We start from the raw sequence: 21,594 nt of genomic DNA, 5'->3' as shown, positions 1-21,594 counted from the left end.
GCGGGTGAGGTTAGCGAACAAGGAGGGGGGGGAGACTTTAAGGGTGGAGAGGCTGCAAATGGCGCGCGGCGGGCGATTTAAAAACTGCTGGCTGCAGACTGTGAGAGGGGGGAGGGGTCCACCATACGCTAAAGTGACACTCTTAAGGTGGCACTGAAAATCCAACCCCAGTAGGACGGCAGCGCAGAGATGGGGCAGGACCAGAAGTTTAAAATTTTTGTATTCAGTACCCCGCACTGAAAGAGTCACCATACAATAGCCACCGACGTCCGCTGACTGGGCTTTGGAAGCCATAGAGATGCGATGACGCGTCGGCAGGACCGGGAGAGAGTAACTGCGCACCGTGTCGGGGTGTATAAAACTCTCCGTGCTCCCGCTGTCAAAAAGGCAGGTAGTGGCGCAGCCGTTTACCGTAATGTCCATCATGGACCTGGACAGTTGATGCGGGAGAGATTGATCCAGCGTCACGGAAGCCAGCGTATGTTCAAGCGTGTCGATGCGGTCGTCCGATGAGGCGGTGGTGGAGTCCGGGTCCCCCGTAACCAAAGTCGGAGGCGTCCAAGATGGCGGACAAAATGGCGGCGCCCACGGTCCCCACGCGGCTGGGGGAGCCCAAGATGGCGGACAAGATGGCTGCGCCCACGGTTCGCACGCAGCGCTGCTGGCGTTAGCGGTCTTCCCTTTGCAGGCGCTAACGTAGTGACCTTTCTTCCCGCAGCCGGAGCAGGTAGCATTCTTCGCGGGGCAGCATGCTCTAGGGTGTTTAGCTTGGCCACAAAAATAGCATTTTTGTGCCTTGGACATCGCTGCAGCAGTTGGAGGTGGCGGTCCCATGGCCCAAGATTGCGGCGTCCACGGCGCGGGGCGATGAGGGGAGAAAGCGTCCATATTTCTGTGGGCCGCGTCGAGCGAGAGCGCGAGGGACACTGCCTTTGTCAGGTCTATTTCACCCTTCTCCAGCAGCCTCTGCCGGGAGTAGTCAGACCTTAGACCCGCAACGAAAGCGTCTCGTATCAGTCCCTCCGCATGTGCCGCGGCCGATACTTCCTTGCAGTCGCAGCCGCGTCCGAGTACCCGCAGTGCCCGTAGGAAGGCTTCCACCGATTCCCCGGGCTGCTGTCTGCGAGATCTTAAAAGGTGCCTGGCATAGACCGTGTTAACCGGGCGTGCATACTGCCCTTTCAGTAGGTCGATAGCCGCCGCGTAGGTCGTCGCATCTTGGATTAAAGTATAGACTTGGTGGCTCACCTTCGAGGCCAGGATTTTCAGTTTATTTTCATCAAGAGTCACGGTCGAGGCTTCCAGATACGCCTCAAAGCAACGCAGCCATTGTGCGAATTTAGTCGACGAACCCGCTTCTTGGGGGTCTAGGTCCAGGCATGTTGGTCTGAGGGCTCGCAGCAGCGCCTGCTGCTCAGCGTTTTGCGCCATCGGTTGATCAGCATCCACAGCCAACATTTAACTTTGGTAATAAAATTGATGCACTATCAATTGCTACAAAAGACTGGAGATTGAGTAAGTAATAAACAGGCTTTTATTACCAAAGAACAGAGCATGCCTCTTGGGGTTGCCTGGTATCCAAAAGGGCCGGAGGCTTCTGAGCAGCGACCTTTATACCCAGCCATGAGGGTGGAGCCAGGGGCGGAGTCAGCTGAGGCATGCACAGACAAGTACAACAATACTAACAACAGTGGTTTACCACACAGTGCCCAACCCAACTCCTTTTGTTGCAGCTTTCCACAGGCCTGGACATGCCTTTTAAAATAGCCAAAAATCCTGGGGGTTTGACTTTAAGCCCCTTTTGGCCCAATATTCTTTTAAAACAATCCAAAATCTCTTCTTTCTTGGTTTGGGGGAATCTGTAGAATTTTGCAAGCCTTACAGCCTGGGTGAGGAAAATCAACAGGAGTTCCTGCTCCTAATTGGTGGAAGTGTGCATACATGCCCAATGATTTGGCTTGGTTATAACACACCTTGTGGTTGAATAGCCTACTGACACTCACTCTCAAGGTTCACACATGAATAATAGATACTTGGCACTCATTGAAGTCAGCAAATCATCAACATCGTCACGGGAAGACAGAAGGGGAAAACTTAGCAAGAAAAAGGGAAACCAGATCTCCTTCTGGGGTGATTTGTGAGATGGCTAACTATCTCGATGCTGGTTATTTTTTATTTATTCCACAGTACTGTCTAATCAATGGTGATCTGTAACTCAAGTATGATTCTCATGCAGCAGTATCATTCATGCACCAGACAGAATGAACATAAAACATATATATTCCTGTATCTTGTGCTCTGCAGGGAGTGGTAATTACTGCAAATAACTCATTGGAGATGCTGATTGTAAAAAGTCAGTTGTATTATACTTTCCAAATCAATGGAATAAGAACCACGGGCCATTTATTGGCGTGTTTTTTTGAAACGATCTGTAAGATGAAGCTAAATGCACATAGGGGCTCCCAGAAATGACTTGTTATATATATTTTCTTGCATTCTAGCCATCGTTGTGTTTATTCAGGAGTTTCTTACTGAATCATATCTCACAAATGAATACTCTGTATAGACATTTAAGGATTTATTTTAATGCACCCGAATCTCCCGAACTGACCCGATCAATCTAAGCGAGTATGATTCCAAAACTTGTTGAAATTTTGCTTCTTTTCCGACTTTTGATCTAACTGTGTAAACCTACTGATGCTATTTCCGTTTTTTAGACCAGAGATACTGATCCCCATTGATGTAATCCGTGTACTGTGCCACTCAAACAGCACTTGTATTAGAGGTGAGACATACCTCCCAAGTCATCTCTCCATGTATGGACTTGACGCTGTAGTATAACTGCAGTCAGGCCCAAAGCAAAATGTAAGATATTTCCAGGTAAGATATTCCCAGGTGATCCTGTCAGCTCACTCCCAATGTTAAAAATAAATCAACTTTTGGATGTCAATAAAGAGAGCTCCACACGTTTGTGAAAGATTGTATGAGCAAATCTCGGCTGTCAATGTACTAGCGATGCAGGAATTGGCAGTGTAACTCTGATCGGTCAGCCTGTGTCACACTCTAAGACCAGTACCTGCAGTGTAACAACACTATAGATCTTCACAGTTGAAGGAAAAGATGTGTCCCAGCTGTCTAAGGAAGCACTCATATAACAAATATCTGTCTCAGTTTAAATCCATCTATACTATTCGCCTCGACCACTCCCTGTGGCAGCGAGTTCCACATTCTCACCACTCTCTGGGTAAAGAAGTTTCTCCTGAATTCCCTATTGGATTTATTAATGACTATTTTATATTTATGGCCTCTATTTTTGGACGGCCCGCCTCACAACTGGAGACCCTCTCTCTACATCCACCCTATTGAAACCTTTCATAATTTTAAAGACCTCTATCAGGTCACCTCTTAGTCTTCTCTTTTCTAGAGAAAAGTGCCCCAGCCGGTTCAATCTTTCCTGATAGTTGTACCCTTTTAGTTCTGGTATCATCCTTGTAATTCCTTTTTCCTCCAGTGTTTCTATATCCTTTTTGTAATATGGAGACCAAAACTGTGCACACTACTCTAAGTGTGGCATGACCAAGGTTCTATGTAAGCTTAACATAACATAATTTCTCTGCTTTTTAATTCTTTTCCTCTAGAAATGTAATAGAGAGGGTTGATAAAGGTATTGCAGTAGATGTATATATAGACTTTCAAAATACATTTGATAAAGTATCACATAAGACTTATTCAGAAAACAGAAGCACATGCTGTTGGTATTAAAAGGACGGTGGTAGTTTGGGCATATAATTGGCTAAGGAATAAGAGGCAGAGAGTAGTGGATGTTTGTCTGATTGGAGAGAAGCATGCAGTGGAGTCCCCCAGGGGTCGGTATAAGGACCATTGATTTTCTTATTATATATAAATAACCTGGACTTGGTTATAGGGAGGACAATTTCAAAGTTTGCGGATGATACAAAACTTGGTAACATAGTAAATAGTGAGCAGGATAGTAGCAGACTTTAGGAGGACATAGTGAATGGGTAGACGCATGACAGATGCAATTTAATGCGGATAAGTGCGAAGTGATGCACTTTGAGAGGAACAACATGGAGAAGCAGTATAATCTAAATGGTACTATTTTGAGGGGGTGCAAGTAGGGAGAAACTGTTTTCTCTGTTAAGTGGGTCAGTAACCAGAAGTCACCAACTTAAAATAATTGGCAAAAGAACTAGATGGGAAATGAAAAATGTTTCCACACTGAGGGATGTTAAGATCTGGAATACACTCAGTGAAAGGGTGGTGGAATCAGATTCCATCGGAACCTTTAAAAAGCAATTGGACATGTACTTGAAGAGGACTAATTTGCAGGGTTATGGAGAACAATGGGGTGTGGGACTGAATTGGAGAGTTCTTTCAAAGGGCTGGCACAGGTATGATAGACCGAATGGCCTCCTTCTGTGCTGTCAGGTTCTATGATTCTATCTGTATTGTCCAATGCTCAGCTGGCTCACCTGTTATATAGTCTCCTTATTCTGAACTCAGCAACAAAGCTTTGCATATGCATACTTGGGCATAACTCTGCTCCTGGGGTGCCTCATTTTAATATTGAGAGAGAGGACACAATCACTTCAATTGTAACATCAAAAATAGTCAAAAGCAAGTCTATAAGGTTCCTTGAGGGTCCAATGGACTACTTGGCCAATTTCAAAATGTGGCATCGTACCAGGCTGCAGTATAAGATGACCTACTGGAGGGAATCTCATGACGCTTGGCTTAATGCACGTGGGAGTCAGATTGTTAAGATCACTCGTGAGTTCTATTGCCACTTTTGTGTCAATGTTCATCAGAAACTGTTTTGTATCAACATAAAAATTATAATATATCTGCACCTCAATAAACACTTCTCACTCTTTGCTTCTGTTTTGTTTTTCAGCTTTCAAATATTAAATGGTGAAAAACGCAATTGAATCGTAGCTTCCAAAAGACCTTCAGGTACCCTATAGAAAATATAAAGGGCATGTTCTGCATTGTAATTCCATGGTTCTTTTGCATAGAACAAGGCAATGTTTTCTCTCGTGTAATGAGTATATCCTGGTTGTATTCAAAAAATTTAATTAACAAAAGTCAAACGTTGAGATTTTAATCAAGAGGAATAAAGAGACAGAAAGAATCAAATGCAGCCAGTCCCTTTTAAACATCAATTATCAATTTGTTCCAGTCTATTTCGAAAACATTCATTTGCCAATGCATTCATGTCTCAATAGGTATTCTGTGAATGTTTAAAAACTAACATAACAGCAATTCATATTTGGATATAAACATGTTACCCATCTGGCAATTATTATACTATAATAGCTGTTTCGTAATTGACAAATAAAGCCATGGGGTTAGTCGAAGGTTAGCATTTTTTGCTTCATTTGACCTTTGCTCTAATTGAAGCTGTTTTAACGTTGACTGTCATTCAAAGTAATATAGAAAGTTGTACTTAATTAACTATATTTGTTAAAGGAACCTTTCTTAGTTGGTGTAGAAAGCCAAAGGTAATGTGTATCATTTTAATCATGATGGTGAGACGAGCAAGTGATGCATTTCAATGATACGTATCTCAACAAACAAAAGAAAGATTTGCCATATTGTCACAGAGATAATTTAATAATTTTGTTAAGACATTAACCTATCAACAAGTGTATTAGAAAGACCTTAAAATATTGGAGAACCAACAGCTGTGGCATGGAGGAGATAACTATGCAAACTGCTCGGGGTTAATTGAAAAGCTCTGCGGAATTATATACAACAGTGCTCCGGAATTTTAAAAAGCATGTTAATCTCTAAAGCATACAAGAACTGTTAACAGCACCAGTGACACACACACCAGTGGAGTTAATGGAAGTTTGAGCTTTAGAATCCAATTGTGTAAAATAGGTAGCTGTAGTGCATCTCGTAAACAAGACATAAGTTTCCTAAAACATTTCTTTGACCATTGTATCATCCTGTTCTGTTTTTCAAACACTCAAATGTTTATAGTCCCTCCTCATGTGTCTAAAACATGTCTTGGTGTTCGCCGATGCTCTGACTGACTTCTAGTTTTCAGTTTTCTCTCCTGTGCGCTGCTGTACTTCCATTTGTTCCCTGCTCCTTTGTTCTTCTTTCTCTTCTTTTCATTGCACCACATTTTCTGGCAGTATTCCTCCACCCTCTGGAAGTTGCTGTACCCTATTAACTGGAGAAACTCTTTGTACCATGGTCTAGTTCCTTGATGGCTACCAGATTGCACCATGCAGGGCATTTTGCGGGGAGCCTCCTCTTCATCATCTTTGTGAAATATACTGTCAATCTGCTCCTCTTCCAATACATCCAGTTTGATTTTTGTCACTGTCTGTATGAAGCCATGTTCTCTTGCTTTGCAGAAGTATGTCCCAGCATCCATCCTGTGAAGTTTGAGAAACAGCAGCCCCAGGTCTGTTTTAATCACCCGATCATCTGTTTTGACCTATGAGAACATCAAAATAAAAAAGTTCTTTTAATAGAGTTCTGACTGATCCTATTGGTGAGGTTTTATGGCCATCTGGATAGGACCACAGTTCATCAACAAAATTCAGTGGAGTATTAGATTGGTAGAAACAATCAGATTAATACCATGATTCCTTTAATAGCAATATTTCTGGTATGTAATTTAGAGAGAATCTCTCAGTCAATCTAATCTATGTACACACAGTGTGTCCAATTAACATGTTGTGCCACATACCTTGAAATAAGAACATAAGAAATAGGAGCAGGAGTCGGTCATTGGGCCCCTCAAGCCTGCTCCACCATTCAGTGAGATCATGGCTGATCTTCTACCTCATCTCCACTTTCCTGCACTATCCCCATATCCCTTGATTCCCTTAATATTCAAAATTGATCTCTGTCTTGAATATACTCAACAACTGAGCCTCCACAGCCCTCTGGAGTAGAGAATTCCAAAGATTCACCACCCTCTGAGTGAAGAAATTTCCCCTCATCTCAGTCCTAAATGGCCGACCCCTTATTCTGAGACTGTGACCCCTGGCTCTAGACTCCCCAGCCAGGGGAAACATCCTCCCTGCATCTACTCTGTCAAGCCTTGTAAGAATTTTGTATGTTTCAATGAGATCACCTCTCATTCTTCTTAACTCTAGGGAATATAGGCCTAGTCTATTCAATCTCTCCTCATAGGACAACCTCCCCATCTCAGGAACCAGTCTGGTGAACCTTTGTTGCACTCCCTCTATTGCAAGTATATCCTTCCTTAGGTAAGGAGAACACAACTGTACACAATACTCCAGGTGTGGTCTCACCAGGGCCCTATATAATTGCAGTAAGATGTCTTTACTCTTATACTCAAATCCTCTTGTAATAAAGGCCAACATACCATTTGCTCTCTAAATTGCTTGCTGTACTTGCATGTTAACTTTTAGTGATTCATGTACAAGGACACCCAGGTCCCTCTGAACACCAACATTTCCCAATCTCTCACCATTTAAAAAATACTCTGCTTTTCTATTTTTCCTACCAAAGTGGCTAACTTTACATTTCTCCACATTATATTCCATTTGCCATGTTCTTGTTCATTCACTTAGCCTGTCTATATCCCCTTAAAGCCTCTTTACATCCTCCTCGCAACTTACATTCCCACCCAGCTTTGTATCATCTGCAAACTAGGATATGTTACATTTGGTCTCCTCATCCAAATCATTGATAAGATTGTGAATAGCTGAGGCCCAAGCACTGATCCTTGCACCCCACTAGTTACAGCCTGCCAACCCGAAAATTACCCGTTTATTCCTACTCTCTGTTTTCTGTCTGTTAACCAATCCTCAATCCATGCTAGTATATTACCCCCAATCCCCTGAGCCATAATTTGGTTTAATAACTTCTTGTCTGGCACCTTATCAAAAGCCTTCTGAAAATCCAAATACACCACATCCACTGGTTCCCCCTTATCTATTCTGCTAGTTACAACCTCAAAAAACTCTAACAGATTTGTCAAACACGATTTCCCTTTCATAAATCTGTGTTGACTCTGCCCAATCCTATTATTATTTTCTAATTGCCTTGTTACCACGTCCTTAATAATAGATTCTAGCATTTTCGCTACTACTGATGTCAGGCTAACTGGTCTGTAGTTCCTCGTTTTCTCTTTCCCTTCTTTCTTAAATAGTGAAGTTACATTTGCTACCTTCCAATCTGCAGCAACCATTCTAGAATCTATGGAATTTTGGAAGATGACAACCAATGCATCCACTATCTCTATAGCCACCTCTTTCAAAACCCTAGGATGTAGGCCATCAGGTTCAGGGAATTTATCGGCTTTCAGTTCCATTAATTTCTCCAGTACTTTTTTTACTAATACTAATTTCTTTCAGTTCCTCATTCTCGCTGGACCCTTGGTTCTCCACTATTTCTGGGAGGTTTTTTACGTCTTCTTCTGTGAAGACAGACACAAAGGCCGGAATTTTGCCAGTCCTCAGAGTGCGGGATTGGAGGCGGGACCGCTGTCATAATTGCAGGAAACCTGCTGTCAACCCACCTCCAATCAATCTTCCCAAGTGTCAGGTCCCCGATTTGTGCATGGACCCGACACCTAGCGGCGGGAAGAGGAGTATAGCCCGCTTGGTGGGCTTAACAAGGCCAATTGACGTAAAATCACGTCCGTTGGCCGGATGCAGTTGGGGGCGGGACTGGAATCCGGAAACCAGCTGACCTGCTCCCAAGCTGTATCCATTTGCAAAATCGTGGCCAAAGTATTTGTTTAATTTCTGTGCCATTTCCTTATTCCCCATTATAATTTCTCCTGTTTCAGCCTGTAAGGGACCCACATTTACTTTTGCTAATCTTTTCCTTTTTACATACCTATAGAAGCTTTTACAGTCTGTTTTTAGGTCCCTCACTAGTTTACTCTCATTCTATTTTCCCTTTCTTTATCAATTTCTTGGTTCTCCTTTGTTGAATTCTAAAATCCTCCCAGTCCTCAGGCTTACTGCATTTTTGGCAAAATTATAAGCCTCTTCCTTTGATCTAATGCTGGCCTGGATATTCCGCTTCCTACGGGTGAGTACGTGCTGTGTACCCACCCGTGGGGACATCAGAAATGCCGGTTTCAGGCATGCACTGCAAACCACCATTTCCGATGTGTCAGCTCTTGACAGATCGGACACCTGCCCTGGAGAAGAGCCTCTGCGGGTGGATAGTTCCGCTTTCTGGAGAACCTCTGCCCGCAGAAAACTTTTAGAATTCTTACGCCTGGTAAAAGCAGCGTGAGGCCGCCTTTTACCAGGATAAGAGTTGAAAAAAGTAAAAAAAAAAAATTTTCAGTCATTTATCATTTAAAAATACTTTAAAAAAGGTAAGTTTATTTTCAGCTCCGTAAAAAACTTTATTATTTTTTTCAAAAAATTAAATTTTTGTTTAAAATATTTAATGTATTGTAACTTCAACTAATTTTAAAAACATGATTTTTAAAAGAAATTTATGTAATGTTTTTGAAGTGTTTTTGGGTGATCTCCATTCATATATTTGACAGGTCTGTCTGTCAAGTGTATGAAGGGAGATTCCCTTCTTTGATTGGCTCCCCATGGCCCACGTGATCCCAGGGACGCTGCGAACCGCCTGTGCCCCGGGATACGTGGGCCCTGGAGTTGGAGAGGCCCAGCAACGGAACTATATGCACCTCGGGAGCCCTCAGGTAAGTGCGTAGATTTTTTCCAGATCAGAGGCTTCCGCACGCGGGTAGCCTCTTATCGGAAAATACGGCCCAATATCTTTAACTTGTCTTGTTAGCCACGGTTGGACCACTTTTCCTGTGGGGTGTTTGTGCCTTAAAGGAATGTATATTTGTTGTAAATTATGTATTGCTTCTTAGCCATTGCTTGTCTACCATCATAACTTTTGATGTAGTTTCACAATCTACCTTAGCCAACTCACCACGCATACCTACGTAGTTTGTTTTGTTTAGATTTAAAACCCTAGTTTCGGATTTAACTACATCACTTTTGAACTTAATAAAAATGATGGTCACTCTTCCCTAAAGGCCGCTTTACTGCAAGGTTATTAATTAACCCTTTCTCATTGCACAATACTATATCTTAAATAGCCTGTTCCCTAGTTGGTTCCTCAACATACTGATCTAGAAAAGTATCTTGTATGCATTCCATGAATTTGTCCTCCACACTATTACTGCAAATTTGGTTTGCCCAGTCTATATGTAGATTAAAGTCCTCCATGATTACTGTATTACCCTTGTTACATGCGCCTCTAATTTCCTGATTTATACTCTACCCTACATTACAACTACTGTTTGGGAGTCAAAAACTACTCCCACCAATGTTTTCTGCCCCTTGCTGTTTCTTAGCTCCATCCAAACTAATTCTACTTCTTGATTTTCAGAGCTAAGATCCTTTGGCCTAGAAATTCAGTAAGGTGCTGCCAGCTTTGCGGCCAGTTACCGCCCAAAGAGGGCTTCTGCGCTAATAGAGGAGTTTGCGCTGATATTCAGCGCAGCGGTAATGGCGGCGGTAGCCGTTAGCGCTGCGCCGGCACCGATGACGTCATCGGTGTGCGCAGTGCCCCGGTTCCGCCCCGATACCGGCCCGACCCCCATATTTAGTTGCGGCCGCCTCTTCCGCAGCGGCCGCAAACAGCGATCAGAAAACGGGGCCGTACTGTAGCCTTAGTGGGGCGCTTTAAGGTGGAGGTGCGGCCGGCCACTTTTTCGGCGGCCGCCTGCCCGCACCTCCTTCCCCGGCCTCCTCCACCACCCCCCCCCGCGGCATTGCCGGCTGCTTTCCGCGAACCCGGCACTTCTCCGTGGTGCCGGGCTCATTTGCCGGCACTACCCAGCGGCGATCTCCCCGTTGCAGGCACCTCCCCCTTAAGAGAAGGAGGAGGCCTGCAGTACCGCAGCCTGCCGCTCTGCAGCGGGTGGCGCAGCGGCGCCTAGAGCGCTGAAATTCATTTTCAGCGCCCCAAGCGGGGGCGGGCACACCCTGGAATAGCGCCCGGTTCCGACTTGGGGCGCAAAAACTGAATATCTGACGCGCGCAACTGGCTCCGCGCTCAGCGCTAACTTTTGGGCGCACGCCAGCTGGCGGGCCCAAAGTGAATTTCTAGGCCCTTCTCTCTACTGTCTTTATCCCATCCTTTATTATCAGAGCTATTCCTCCTCCTTTTCCATTTTGCCTGTCTCTTCTAAAAATTAAGTATCCTGGAAAATTTTGTTCCCAACCTTGGCCACTTTGCAACCACGGGCTAGATTTTTGGGGAGCCGTCAGGCGGGGTTTCAGGCGTGTGGGGGGGGGAAATCCAGAATTTGGGGGTCCCGACACCATCCCGCCCAAAATCCCGCCCCACGTAAGTTTCAGGGGCGGCGGGGACCCGCTGAAACCAGGCGGGAAGGGATTAGTGCCAATTAACTGCCTGTTAGCAGGTAGTTAACAGGCAGTTTTTAGCCTAATCCCTATTTTGAGGGGTTTCGTGTGGGTTTCCCGACGGCTCCAAACCACGCCAGGTTAGAGCAGGCGGGCCGTCGGGTTGAAGGAGTTGGAGGGGTCGCGATGTCAGTGCTCAGGTGAGTGATGGGTGCATGAGTGTAAAGGTAAGTGTGTTAGGTGTGTCTAAAGTGTGTAAAGAACTTTTACTTACCTGTACTTACCTTCACAGCCTTTCTTCCTGTAGCCGTTGGGAGTCCATCACTCACCTGGAACTTAAAGCTGAATGGCTGCGATCTGTCAAAAGTGACAGCCTTCAGCTTTGAGTGCCGGTAAGAGTTATAACTGAGTCTGTGCAGAATGGCTCAGTTTAGAACTCAGAGTGTCAGTGTTTCACAGCTTCAAATAGCTGTGAGACACTGATATTTCATCTGTCAAAGAACTGTTGACAGATGAAATTTCAGTCTGTGACGTCACCTGTTGCCGGGTGGCCCTTAATTGGCCTGCTGAGCCTGCTGGGCGGGCTCAACAAGGTCAATCAAGGGAAAATCGCGTCGATTGGCCGGACGTCAAAGTAGGCGGGTCTAAAACCCGAAAGAGGAAGTCCCGCCTTCTTCCCGACAGGTTCGACAAAATCTACCCCCACGTCTCCGTAATGGCTATTAGATCAAACCTATTAATTTCTATCTGTGCTATTAATTAATCTATTTTGTTGCGAATGTTTCGTGCATTCTGATACAGTACCTTTAGCTTTGACTTATTTCTGTTTTTCCTGATGTCACCTTAGTCACTGATGCCCTATGACCTTTGTTATTCTCTGTCCCTTTCTGACCCACTCTGCTTATTTTTACCCAAAACTCTGCTCTGCTCTAGAGTCTTGACATTTCCCTTGCTGCTTTTGAATTTACTCTTTCCTAAATCCTCCCACCTCCCCTTCATTAGTTTAAAGCCCTGTCTACGACCCTAGTTATTTGATTTGCCAGTACACTGGTTCCAGCCCATTTAAGTGGAGCCCGTCCCAATGGAACAGCTCCCTCTTTCCCCAGTACTAGTGCCAGTGCCCCATGAAGAAAAACCCCTGCCTCCCACTCCACTCTTTGAGCCACGCATTTAACCTTCTAATCTGCTTATCCCTATGACAACTGGTGCGTGGCTCAGGTAAAAATCCAGAGATTATTACCTTTGAGGTTCTGCGTTTTAATTTGGACCCCAACTCTTCAAACTCTCTCAGCAGAACCTCATTCCTAGTTCTACCTATATCGTTGGTTCCTTCCTGGACACGACAACTGGATCCTCCCCTTCCCACTCCAAGTTCTTCTCCAGCCGCGAGGAGATGTCTTTAACCCTGGCACCGAGCAGGTAACACAATCTTCGGAACTCCCAGTCGCGGCTGCAGAGAACAGTATCTATCCCCCTGACTATACTGTCCCCTACCACAACTACATTCTCTTTCACTCCCCCCACTTGAATGGCCTCCTGCACCATGGTGCCATGGTCAGCTTGCTCATCCATCCTGCAGGCTTTTCCCTCATCCACACAGGCAGCAAGAACCTCATACCTGTTGGACAAGAGCAAAGGCTGAGGCTCCTCCAGCACTGCACCTGGGGTCCCCTTACCTGCCTGTCCCTGACCACTAACCAGACCTGTACCACTACCTAACCTAAGGGGTGTGACTGCCTCCTAGATCAAAGTTTCCAGGTAACTCTCCCCATCCCTGATTGGGGTCTTTGGATGTTAGCATATGAATTCCTTCATTAAAATAGTAGACAAAGGAATTTCATGCCAACATGCTCAGTGTTGGTAGATGAATGATCAAATCATCGAATTGCATGCAGTATTATAAGCTTCTTTTGACAAAATATTGACATGATTTGCAAAATGTCAGCAAATATTTCAATGTTCGTAAGAATTCAGATGATTCTTAAACAAATAGCACTTTAAGATATGACTTCAAATTACTGTTTATGAGCGACACTGTAAAGCATGTGATGACCCAGAATATTTCACAAATATATTAAGGCAGTTTGAGTGTTTTAGCCTCTGTCAGGGTCTGAAGCCATTGTCCTAAAGGGAAGAATAACATGATTTAACTGTCGTGCTACAAGAAATCATCATCGCTCTATTTTTTTCCTTAGTAATATTTACAGCCACTGGTTTATGATGACTGAATAAGTCATATTTCATGATGAGTACATCAGATTCCAATTCTTTTGCCAGAATTTTAGGTATTTTAATTCCAGAGTTCTGTCCATTTTTTCATGAAAACTGTAAAAGTGTAGACTTGGTAATAAGTGAAAGAAATAGTTATACATATGCTTAACATTCCATTACCATTAATTAACAATGAGATTGCAAGAGGGCAATAAAATGTATTGTAAGTGTCTCCCTATTGTTTTCAACAGTAGAAGAAAATAATAAGACTCTTCCATTGGTGTGACCACCTAAACCAGTAAAATAATCTCCCCAAATATTTAAAACTTACAATAATTAGTGACTAAAAATCTCAACTGTAATGTAAATAAAACCAGATGTGACATAAAGGGGGCTAAATTCGGTTGATTTACGCCTCCCGTTATCACTAACGGGGCACAAATCAACGAATGCCTGGATGTGGTGCCGCTAACGCCTCCCGTGAAATTCAGCAGCGCTAACCATTAGCGGCGCCGGCGATGACGTCATCGCCGTGCGTAGCGCCCCGCTCGCACCCCGGCTGTAATATTGGGTGGCGCCCCACGACTTACCGCCGGACGCTATGTCCGCCGGGGTCAGAGGGGCCGACCTGCGGCCGGGGCGGCGCTTGTTAAAGGGGAGGTGGCGGGCGGCCATTTTTGTTGCTGGCCACCTGCCAGCACTTGCCCCCATTGCTGTCCCCGGCCCCCGTGAAGTCCTCCCGCCGGGTGCCAGCTGCTCTCCGTGAGCCCGGCACTCCTCTTGAGTGCCGGGCTCGTTTGCTGGCCCTCCCAATCCCTGGTGGCCCAGCTGGGCGCCGGGACGTGCTGTGTCAGGCCCCTCCCCTTTAATAAGGGGATGAAGGCCTGCAGTACCGTGGTGCTGCGGCACGTAGTGTCGCGATATTGGCTCGCAGCACCCCAAGAGGGATGTGGGGCGCTTCCAGTAGTGCCCCTCCTCCCTCTCGGGGCGCTACCTGTGAAAATCGGCCCAGGCGAAGGTAGTGCCCCAAAGCCCAGTTTTTTCCCCAAAACCTCTCAACTGAGATTTAATTGTGGGCACCTTGAATCTTACGGTGCTTTGATTTCATGTCTATGACCTTCCATTTCATAATTACATCTTGATCAATAATCTATTTATGTCGTATAGCAGTTAAACATGCTCAACATACCATCACCTCATCTATTGCAGTGCTAGCGTCAGAAGCACTGGACTATAAGTGAAAGAGACATGGGATATAAATGACCAGGCACCCAACATAAAGAGACAAAACTGAGTATAAATTCAAAGAATAAAGAATTGGAAATAATGAAACAGATGTGAACCAAAAATCAAGTGAATGAAGATGATCAGACACAAACAGTATGTCATGGACAAATGCGTAAATATTTCCACAAGCGAGGCAGTCAGTGGTACGGGCGTCCTTGGGTGAAAGTGACCAATTGACATGGTTTTGAGGAAGAAATGCAAAGGCAAAGATTGTCTGATTGGAAACTAGAGCGAGGAAGGTGGCTGATGATATGATAACAGTGAAAATTCAAATTAACTGAGCTGTTTGTCCAGATTCTTGGGTTTAAGTTCAGCAAAGATGTTTGCTAGACATGGCATGTTGGGTTATATTCACTTGGAAGATGAATCAGAGGATTTGGAGATGCTGTTAACTCAAACTGGAAAAGTTTGTAAAATGATTAAATGTGGTTCTCATCCAAATTAATTGAGACTTTTATCTTGTTTGTCTTGGGATCGTTGGGAAACATCATAGGAAGCCTTATAGTAATACAGATAGGGGAACAATACTGGAAACATTTCCCCCTAAATCGCTTGATATACTTAAAGACAAAACCAATTCCATGAAATGGCATTTGTTGCCAATAGTTCAAAGGGTATAACATTCCCGAGTGTGCTGTCATTTTGGGATAATGTCATATTCTGATAGGTTCATTAAGCATCACACAAATTATCATGTATTATTTCTTTTCAACAGCTCAATGTTTGTCTTGATCTTCACACCAGTTTTATCAATAGCTCCAGCTTTAATCTGCATTAAGGTTGAATTTATGTGACAATTGTAGAGTTGGTGCAAAGTGGTTCCATTTCACACTAATACAGCAGCCTGAATCCAGGGTTCATCCCTGCTCTGACTCCAGAGTGAGACTCCCTGGAAAAAGTTGTTTTACTGACACGAAACTTATATGAATGCACAAAAGTTTATATCATTAAAACTAGAATCAAACTGCTTTAAGAACTGTTGCCGTCATGCACATCAACAATGCAGATTTTGTAATATTCCAGTGACTTGTACATGCTAGACCACAATGAAATTTTAAAAAATGCTCATCAATACTCTTGCTTGTTTAAGATTTATAGGGCTAGATTTTCAGTATAGACAGTTTTGGGGCGCTAACCTTAGCGCCCGCCCGAAGTTAGCGCCCGCCCCAAAGTAGCGCCCCGTTGCCGGAAATTCAGTGGCTTCGCCCTAAGAGAGTGGTGGAGCGCTAAAAGAGGCGTTCCACTCCTACCTTTAGGCGCTAAGCCGGCGGTCCAGAGGGATAGCGCCCAGGCGAGGCGCAGCGCGGGTGCGGTCATTTTTGCACTGACAGCAGACCCCGTGGTGCCGACCAGCTGTTAAAGGGGGAAGGGACGAATTGGTCTGCTGCCACGCCCTGCACACTGCAGCCTTGCAAAGAGGCCTCAACACTGCTGCTCAGCCCCAGGGAGTCATGGCAACGCCAGAGAAGGCCCGTCAGCATGCCCTGCACTTCTCAGAGGGTGATCTGGACATAATGGTCACAGCTCTGGAGGTGAGGCGCAAGATCTTGTTTCCAGAGAGTGGGAGGAATCCAACCCACCATGACTACACCAAAGCCTGGAAGCAGATCGCCCAGAGGGTGACGTTCACCGGCGATGCCCCCAGGACCCACAAACAATGTCGTAAAAAATACAACGATCTGACCAGGATTGTGAAGGTGAGTAGCCTTTCCAGTCTCCTCCTCATTCTTGCATGTACACCTGACATGATGGGCAAAGGGAGCTGAAAGTCCTATTGGCCAGCCCTCAGCCAGCAGCATTGGGACAGTCATGAGCATCAAATGGCCATTCGGCACTCTACACTTTGGCCAAGCTATTCCACCATGGGAGGCAGTGCACAGTACATCAGGGCTTCACTCTGTCCAAGCTATTCCACCATGGGAGGCAGTGCACAGTACATCAGGGCTTCACTCTGTCCAAGCTATTCCACCATGGGAGGCAGTGCACACTACGTCAGGGCTTCACTCTGTCCAAGCTATTCCACCATGGGAGGCAGTGCACACTACATCAGGGCTTCACTCTGTCCAAGCTATTCCACCATGGGAGGCAGTGCACACTACATCAGGGCTTCACTGCGCACTTACAGCCCGTCCTTTCTCTTGCAGGCTAAAGTAGCGTTTAATCGCCAGGCCCGTGCCAGGGGTGGCCGCGCCAAGCTGCAGAAGCTCACTCGGCTGGAGGAGCGCGTGTGTGTGCTCATGGGAGCCCGTGTGATTGTCCCCACAGCGTGCGGTGTATCCGACCCTCCACTGCCCGGCAATGGTAAGGACCTCGCCTTTTGGCCCTCTCGCGTCGCACTGGCCCATCCGAGCTACCTCCTTTGCCACTGTCCCACCAATGCGCTGAATCCCACCAGTCCTAACTCCCTCGCTGACGCCGTCTCCTCACTCTGAAGCTACTCTTGTGCATTCCTGCTTTCAGCTGGTGACGACCAGGACCCTGAAGCTGCCAGTGACAGCACCTCCGACCAGGAGGAGGAGGAGGAGCAAGCCGGACCTTCGGGGGAACAGTCACGTCCCGCAGGAGAGGAGGAAATGCTTGACACCTCCTCACTGGATGAGTGCCTGGAGGAACTGTCGCAGGGCAATGCAGCTTCTGGGACCAGTGGCGTCCAGCCACCCAGCAGCCGTGCGCGTGGCCCGCGGCCTTCCCCCCAAAGGGGGGAAGGATCAGAGGGGAGTGCTGCTGCTCGGCACACTCGCCGTCACCAACGCGGCAAGGGTCCCCTAGTTCGGCCCCCTCCTCCCCAGCGGGAGAGTCACGACTCCAGTCCGGACACCTTCACTTCGGAGGAGGTGCGGAAGCTGGATAAGATGGCCGACGACTCGGACCGGCGCCACACGGAGCTCATGAGCGTGGTGGGGCGCATGCCTGAGGCCATCGAGTCGCTGGCGACCAGTGTGCGCGAGTTCGGGGCAGCAACTGCCGCGAGTGGCCGCATGCTGACTGATGCCGTCAAGACCCTGGCGGATGTGATGCGCGCGCACACCAGGACCACAGGGGCACTCACTGCTGCCACACGCGCTGTCTCAGGCAGGCATCGCCAGGGCAGCCGCCGCGCTGGACCATCCCAGCAAGCCGCCCGTCGGCTGATTGCTGCGGATCCTGCAGTGCGGGCCCGGCCGAGTGCCACCGCGCCACAGCACCAGCCAGCGCATCCCAGACGCCAGCTGGCCCACATTGCGCCATCCGTCTCCGCCATTCCCCCTCTGGGGCGTCAAGGGCAAGCGGCTGCAGCTGATGGTGGCCAGGCTCAGGTGCGCCACTCAGCAGACGGCCCCTCGAGGCCCAAACGCCGTGTAGGCCGCCCCCCAGCGGCATCTGGCGGAAGGGCACCTGAGCCTCAGGCGCCTTCCCCCAGCCTCGCAGCAGCCACTGGGCAGAGCTTGCGAAGGAGCAGCAGGCCGGGCAGGGGAGGCAAAAGGCTGGCCAAGGTCTCGCCCTCGCGGGCCACTCAGTAGAGGGTGTGGGCAGCTTTCCTTTAATATGGCGGTGGCCATCTTTATTTTGCCCATGGTTGTGCTTTTGGAGGGCTTATTTTTTGCGTTAGGCCGATGTTGAGGCCCGGTTTGAAGAAAGGTGGAGTGACTCCTCCCCAGTTTGTGGGAGTGAGTCGTTTGTTGGGCTTTTTGTGGGGCCCGTTTATTGTTTTTGGGGATTCATGTGGGAAGGGCTTTTCATTTTTGTGCAATAAAAAATTATCTTTATTCATGCAGTCTCCATGGTTGTTCTTCTTAGTGTTTGTTGGCTTCACCGGCTGAGGGCTTGCGGAGCGGCTGCATTCATCTTCCCTCATGGCCCCTGGCCATTCCCTGACAGGGGGCTTAGAAGTGCCGTGTAATAAGGTGGCGTCGTGCGGCCCTTGGCCCTGGTCGCTCCCTCCTGGGAACGTACTCCTGCTCCTCCTCCTCCTCCTCCTCCTCATGCTCCTCCTGCTCCTCCTCCTGAGGTGCTGGTCCAACGTCAGGTGGCAGTGCCTGAGTCCTGCGGATAGCCAGGTTGTGTAGCATGCAGCAAACCACCACAAATTGGGAGACCCGGTCCGGCGAATACTGGAGAGCTCCTCCGGAGCGATCAAGGCAGCGGAACCGCTGCTTGAGGACCCCAATAGTTAGCTCGATGATGTTGCGGGTGGTTTGATGGCTCTCGTTGTAGGCCTCTTCAGCAGCGGTCCTGGGCGCGCGGAGCGGGGTCATGAGCCAGGTGCACAAAGGATAGCCTTTGTCCCCGATGAGCCATCCACTTGGGGGAGGCTGTGCCTGGAACATGTCATGCACAGTACTCTGCCGCAGGATAAAGGCATCGTGGCTGCTGCCTGGGAAGCTGGCATTGACTGCCATGATGCGCTGCTTGTGGTCACATACCAGCTGCACATTCAGAGAATGGTAGCCCTTCCTGTTGCGATACTGCTCGCCATGCTCCAGAGGGGCCCGCAAAGCCACATGCGTACAGTCAATGGCGCCCTGCACCAAGGGGAATTCCCCGAGTCTGGCAAATCCCAATGCGCGCTGATGCTGGCTCTCGAGGGCCATGGGGAAGGAGATGAATTGGCTTCTCCTTCTGAACAGTGCTTCGGTCACGTGGCGGATGCAGCGATGCGCGCCATACTGGGAGATGTTTGCTATGTCCCCAGCAGCGTATTGGAAGGAGCCGGTGGCATAGAAGTTCAATGCCACCGTCACCTTCACTTCCACCGACAGAGACGTCCTGCACCTGAGCTTTGGCCGCAGATCTCGGCGAAGCAGGTGGCAGATCTCTGCAATCACCTCCTTTCGGAATCGGAGCCTTCTAACACATCGCGCGGCACTCATGTTTAGGTAGGAGCGCTGCTGGCGGTATAGCCTGACTGGGTAAGGCCTACGTGGCCGACGCTTGTAGCCCCCTCTGCCTCTAGCCAGGGCTGCCCCTCTCACAATGCGTCTGCGAGCCCTACGGACATGGCGCTGCAGCTGCGCGTTGGCACCCCATGCAGCCCCCATCAAATCCTGGCAAACAGTCTAATTTCCAAATGGCCACTTGCAGCGCTATGGCCTGAGTCCAAAAATACCTGGCTCTTGCTGCTTGAAACCAGTTAGCTATCCTCCTTGTTGTGTCTCCAGAAATGCGTTGCACAAGACTATTTTCTGAAAAAAGGCTGGCCTTTATACTGGAGAGGACGTTCCCTTTAATTAGCGCCCCCCGGGGCCCGCGCTGGTTGTGTTGCGTTCCTTTTTCCAAACGCTCCAGCCGCCCGCCGCACAATGGGGCGGTCCGACTGAAGTTTGCTTCGGGGCGGCCAAAGGGCGTTGCACGAGGATGTGACGTCATTTTCTGCGCGCGCATCCGGGCGGGCGCTAAACTTTGCGCCGGTGCTAACGGGCAACTTAATTTGGGGCGGGGCGCAAACTGCGCTGCGCCCGGGCGCTACACGCATAGCGCCCGGAAATCACTTCTCTTAAGGCGCTAACTGCTGGCGCAAGCGACTGAAAATCTAGCCCATAATTTTTAGCATTTTAATCTATGGAAATATTTAACTCACTATAGTTAAAGTTAAGATTCATTCCACAAATAACCTACCTCATCTTGTCCCATATTATAGGAACTTTCCACGAACCACAAGACTTTCGCTTGTGGTGATCTGGGGCTGCACTCCAATAACGTACTGTTTTTCTCAATACCATATAATAGTCTTTCTGCTGTTTTTGTAAGTGTCTCGTCTGAGTCATGGAAGAAAAGACAAAGGCATTTTGTTTTTGTAAGAACTAAAGTACTAGTGATGAATATAAAATTATTATTATGCTGTTGGCATCGCACCATCAAACGTAACTCACTTCCACAAAACCTGTTTCCTGTTTTATACTATTCAAGTATTGCTGATAAACATTTATATCTTAATGGAGTAAAGTAAAACTATTTTGTATTAATTGTAACCAACGAGTGTTATTACAAGACTTGCATTTCTATAGCACCTTTCACCACCTCAGGACATTCCAAAGCGCTTCACAGCCAATGAAGTACTTTTGAAGTGGAGTCACTGTTGTAATGTAGGAAACACAGCAGCCAATATGCGCACAGCAAGCTCCCACAGGCAGCAATGTGATAATAACCAGATAATCTGTTTTAGGTGTTGGTTGAGGGATAAATATTGGCCCCAGGACACTGGGGAGAACTCTCCTGCTCTTCTTCGAAATAGTGCCATGGGATATTTAACATTTATCTGAGAGAGCAGACGGGGCCTCGGTTTAACGTTTCATCCAGAAGACGGCATCTCCGACAGTGCAGCACTCCCTCAGCACTGCATTGAAGTGTCAGATTAGATTGTGTGCTCAAGTCTCTGGAGTGGGACTTGAACCCATGGCCTTATGAAACACTGTTTCTGACCAGTGTGATCCATCTCCGATGAAAGTGAAAAATAATACCACCCCTATCTAGGCGTATTATATACACAGCCAGGGGTGAAAATTTTGCGTGGGCATTTTGATCTACAGACAAACAACGCTGGTCTTGGGCATTTTATGGACCTGGTAGTAACATGACACCAGGGGGTTTATTAGTGAATTATGCAACTATTACTTTATTCTTGCAATATTGTGCAATATTTTGGATTTATTCCACAGTTCCAACATCCTTTATATTGTCAATTTCAAGAAGATCCTGGTTTGAAATTAAGCTGGGCCCAAATATTCAATGTGTGGAATATACTTCCAGAGAC

General features: G+C 47.1%; 1 protein-coding gene across 1 annotated transcript in view; it reads right to left on the bottom strand.

Annotated features, from left to right (window-relative positions):
• Window positions 1–5,108: 5,108 nt before the first annotated feature.
• LOC147105922 (semaphorin-3E-like) overlaps window positions 5,109–21,594 on the bottom strand; it is a 415,428-nt gene continuing 398,942 nt past the window's right edge. The window contains exons 16-17 of the mRNA XM_086010850.1: window positions 20,460–20,599; window positions 5,109–6,472 (exon numbers count right to left, since the gene is read on the bottom strand). Coding sequence (XP_085866976.1) covers window positions 6,014–6,472; window positions 20,460–20,599 — 599 coding nt within the window. The 3' untranslated portion in view covers window positions 5,109–6,013. The remainder of the gene's footprint in view (window positions 6,473–20,459; window positions 20,600–21,594) is intronic.

This window comes from Somniosus microcephalus, chromosome 17, assembly GCF_052327205.1.
Source record: "Somniosus microcephalus isolate GS21.2 chromosome 17, FLI_Smic_1.0, whole genome shotgun sequence".
Taxonomy (NCBI): Eukaryota; Metazoa; Chordata; class Chondrichthyes; order Squaliformes; family Somniosidae; genus Somniosus; species Somniosus microcephalus.
This window is presented reverse-complemented; position numbering and strand designations above follow the sequence as displayed.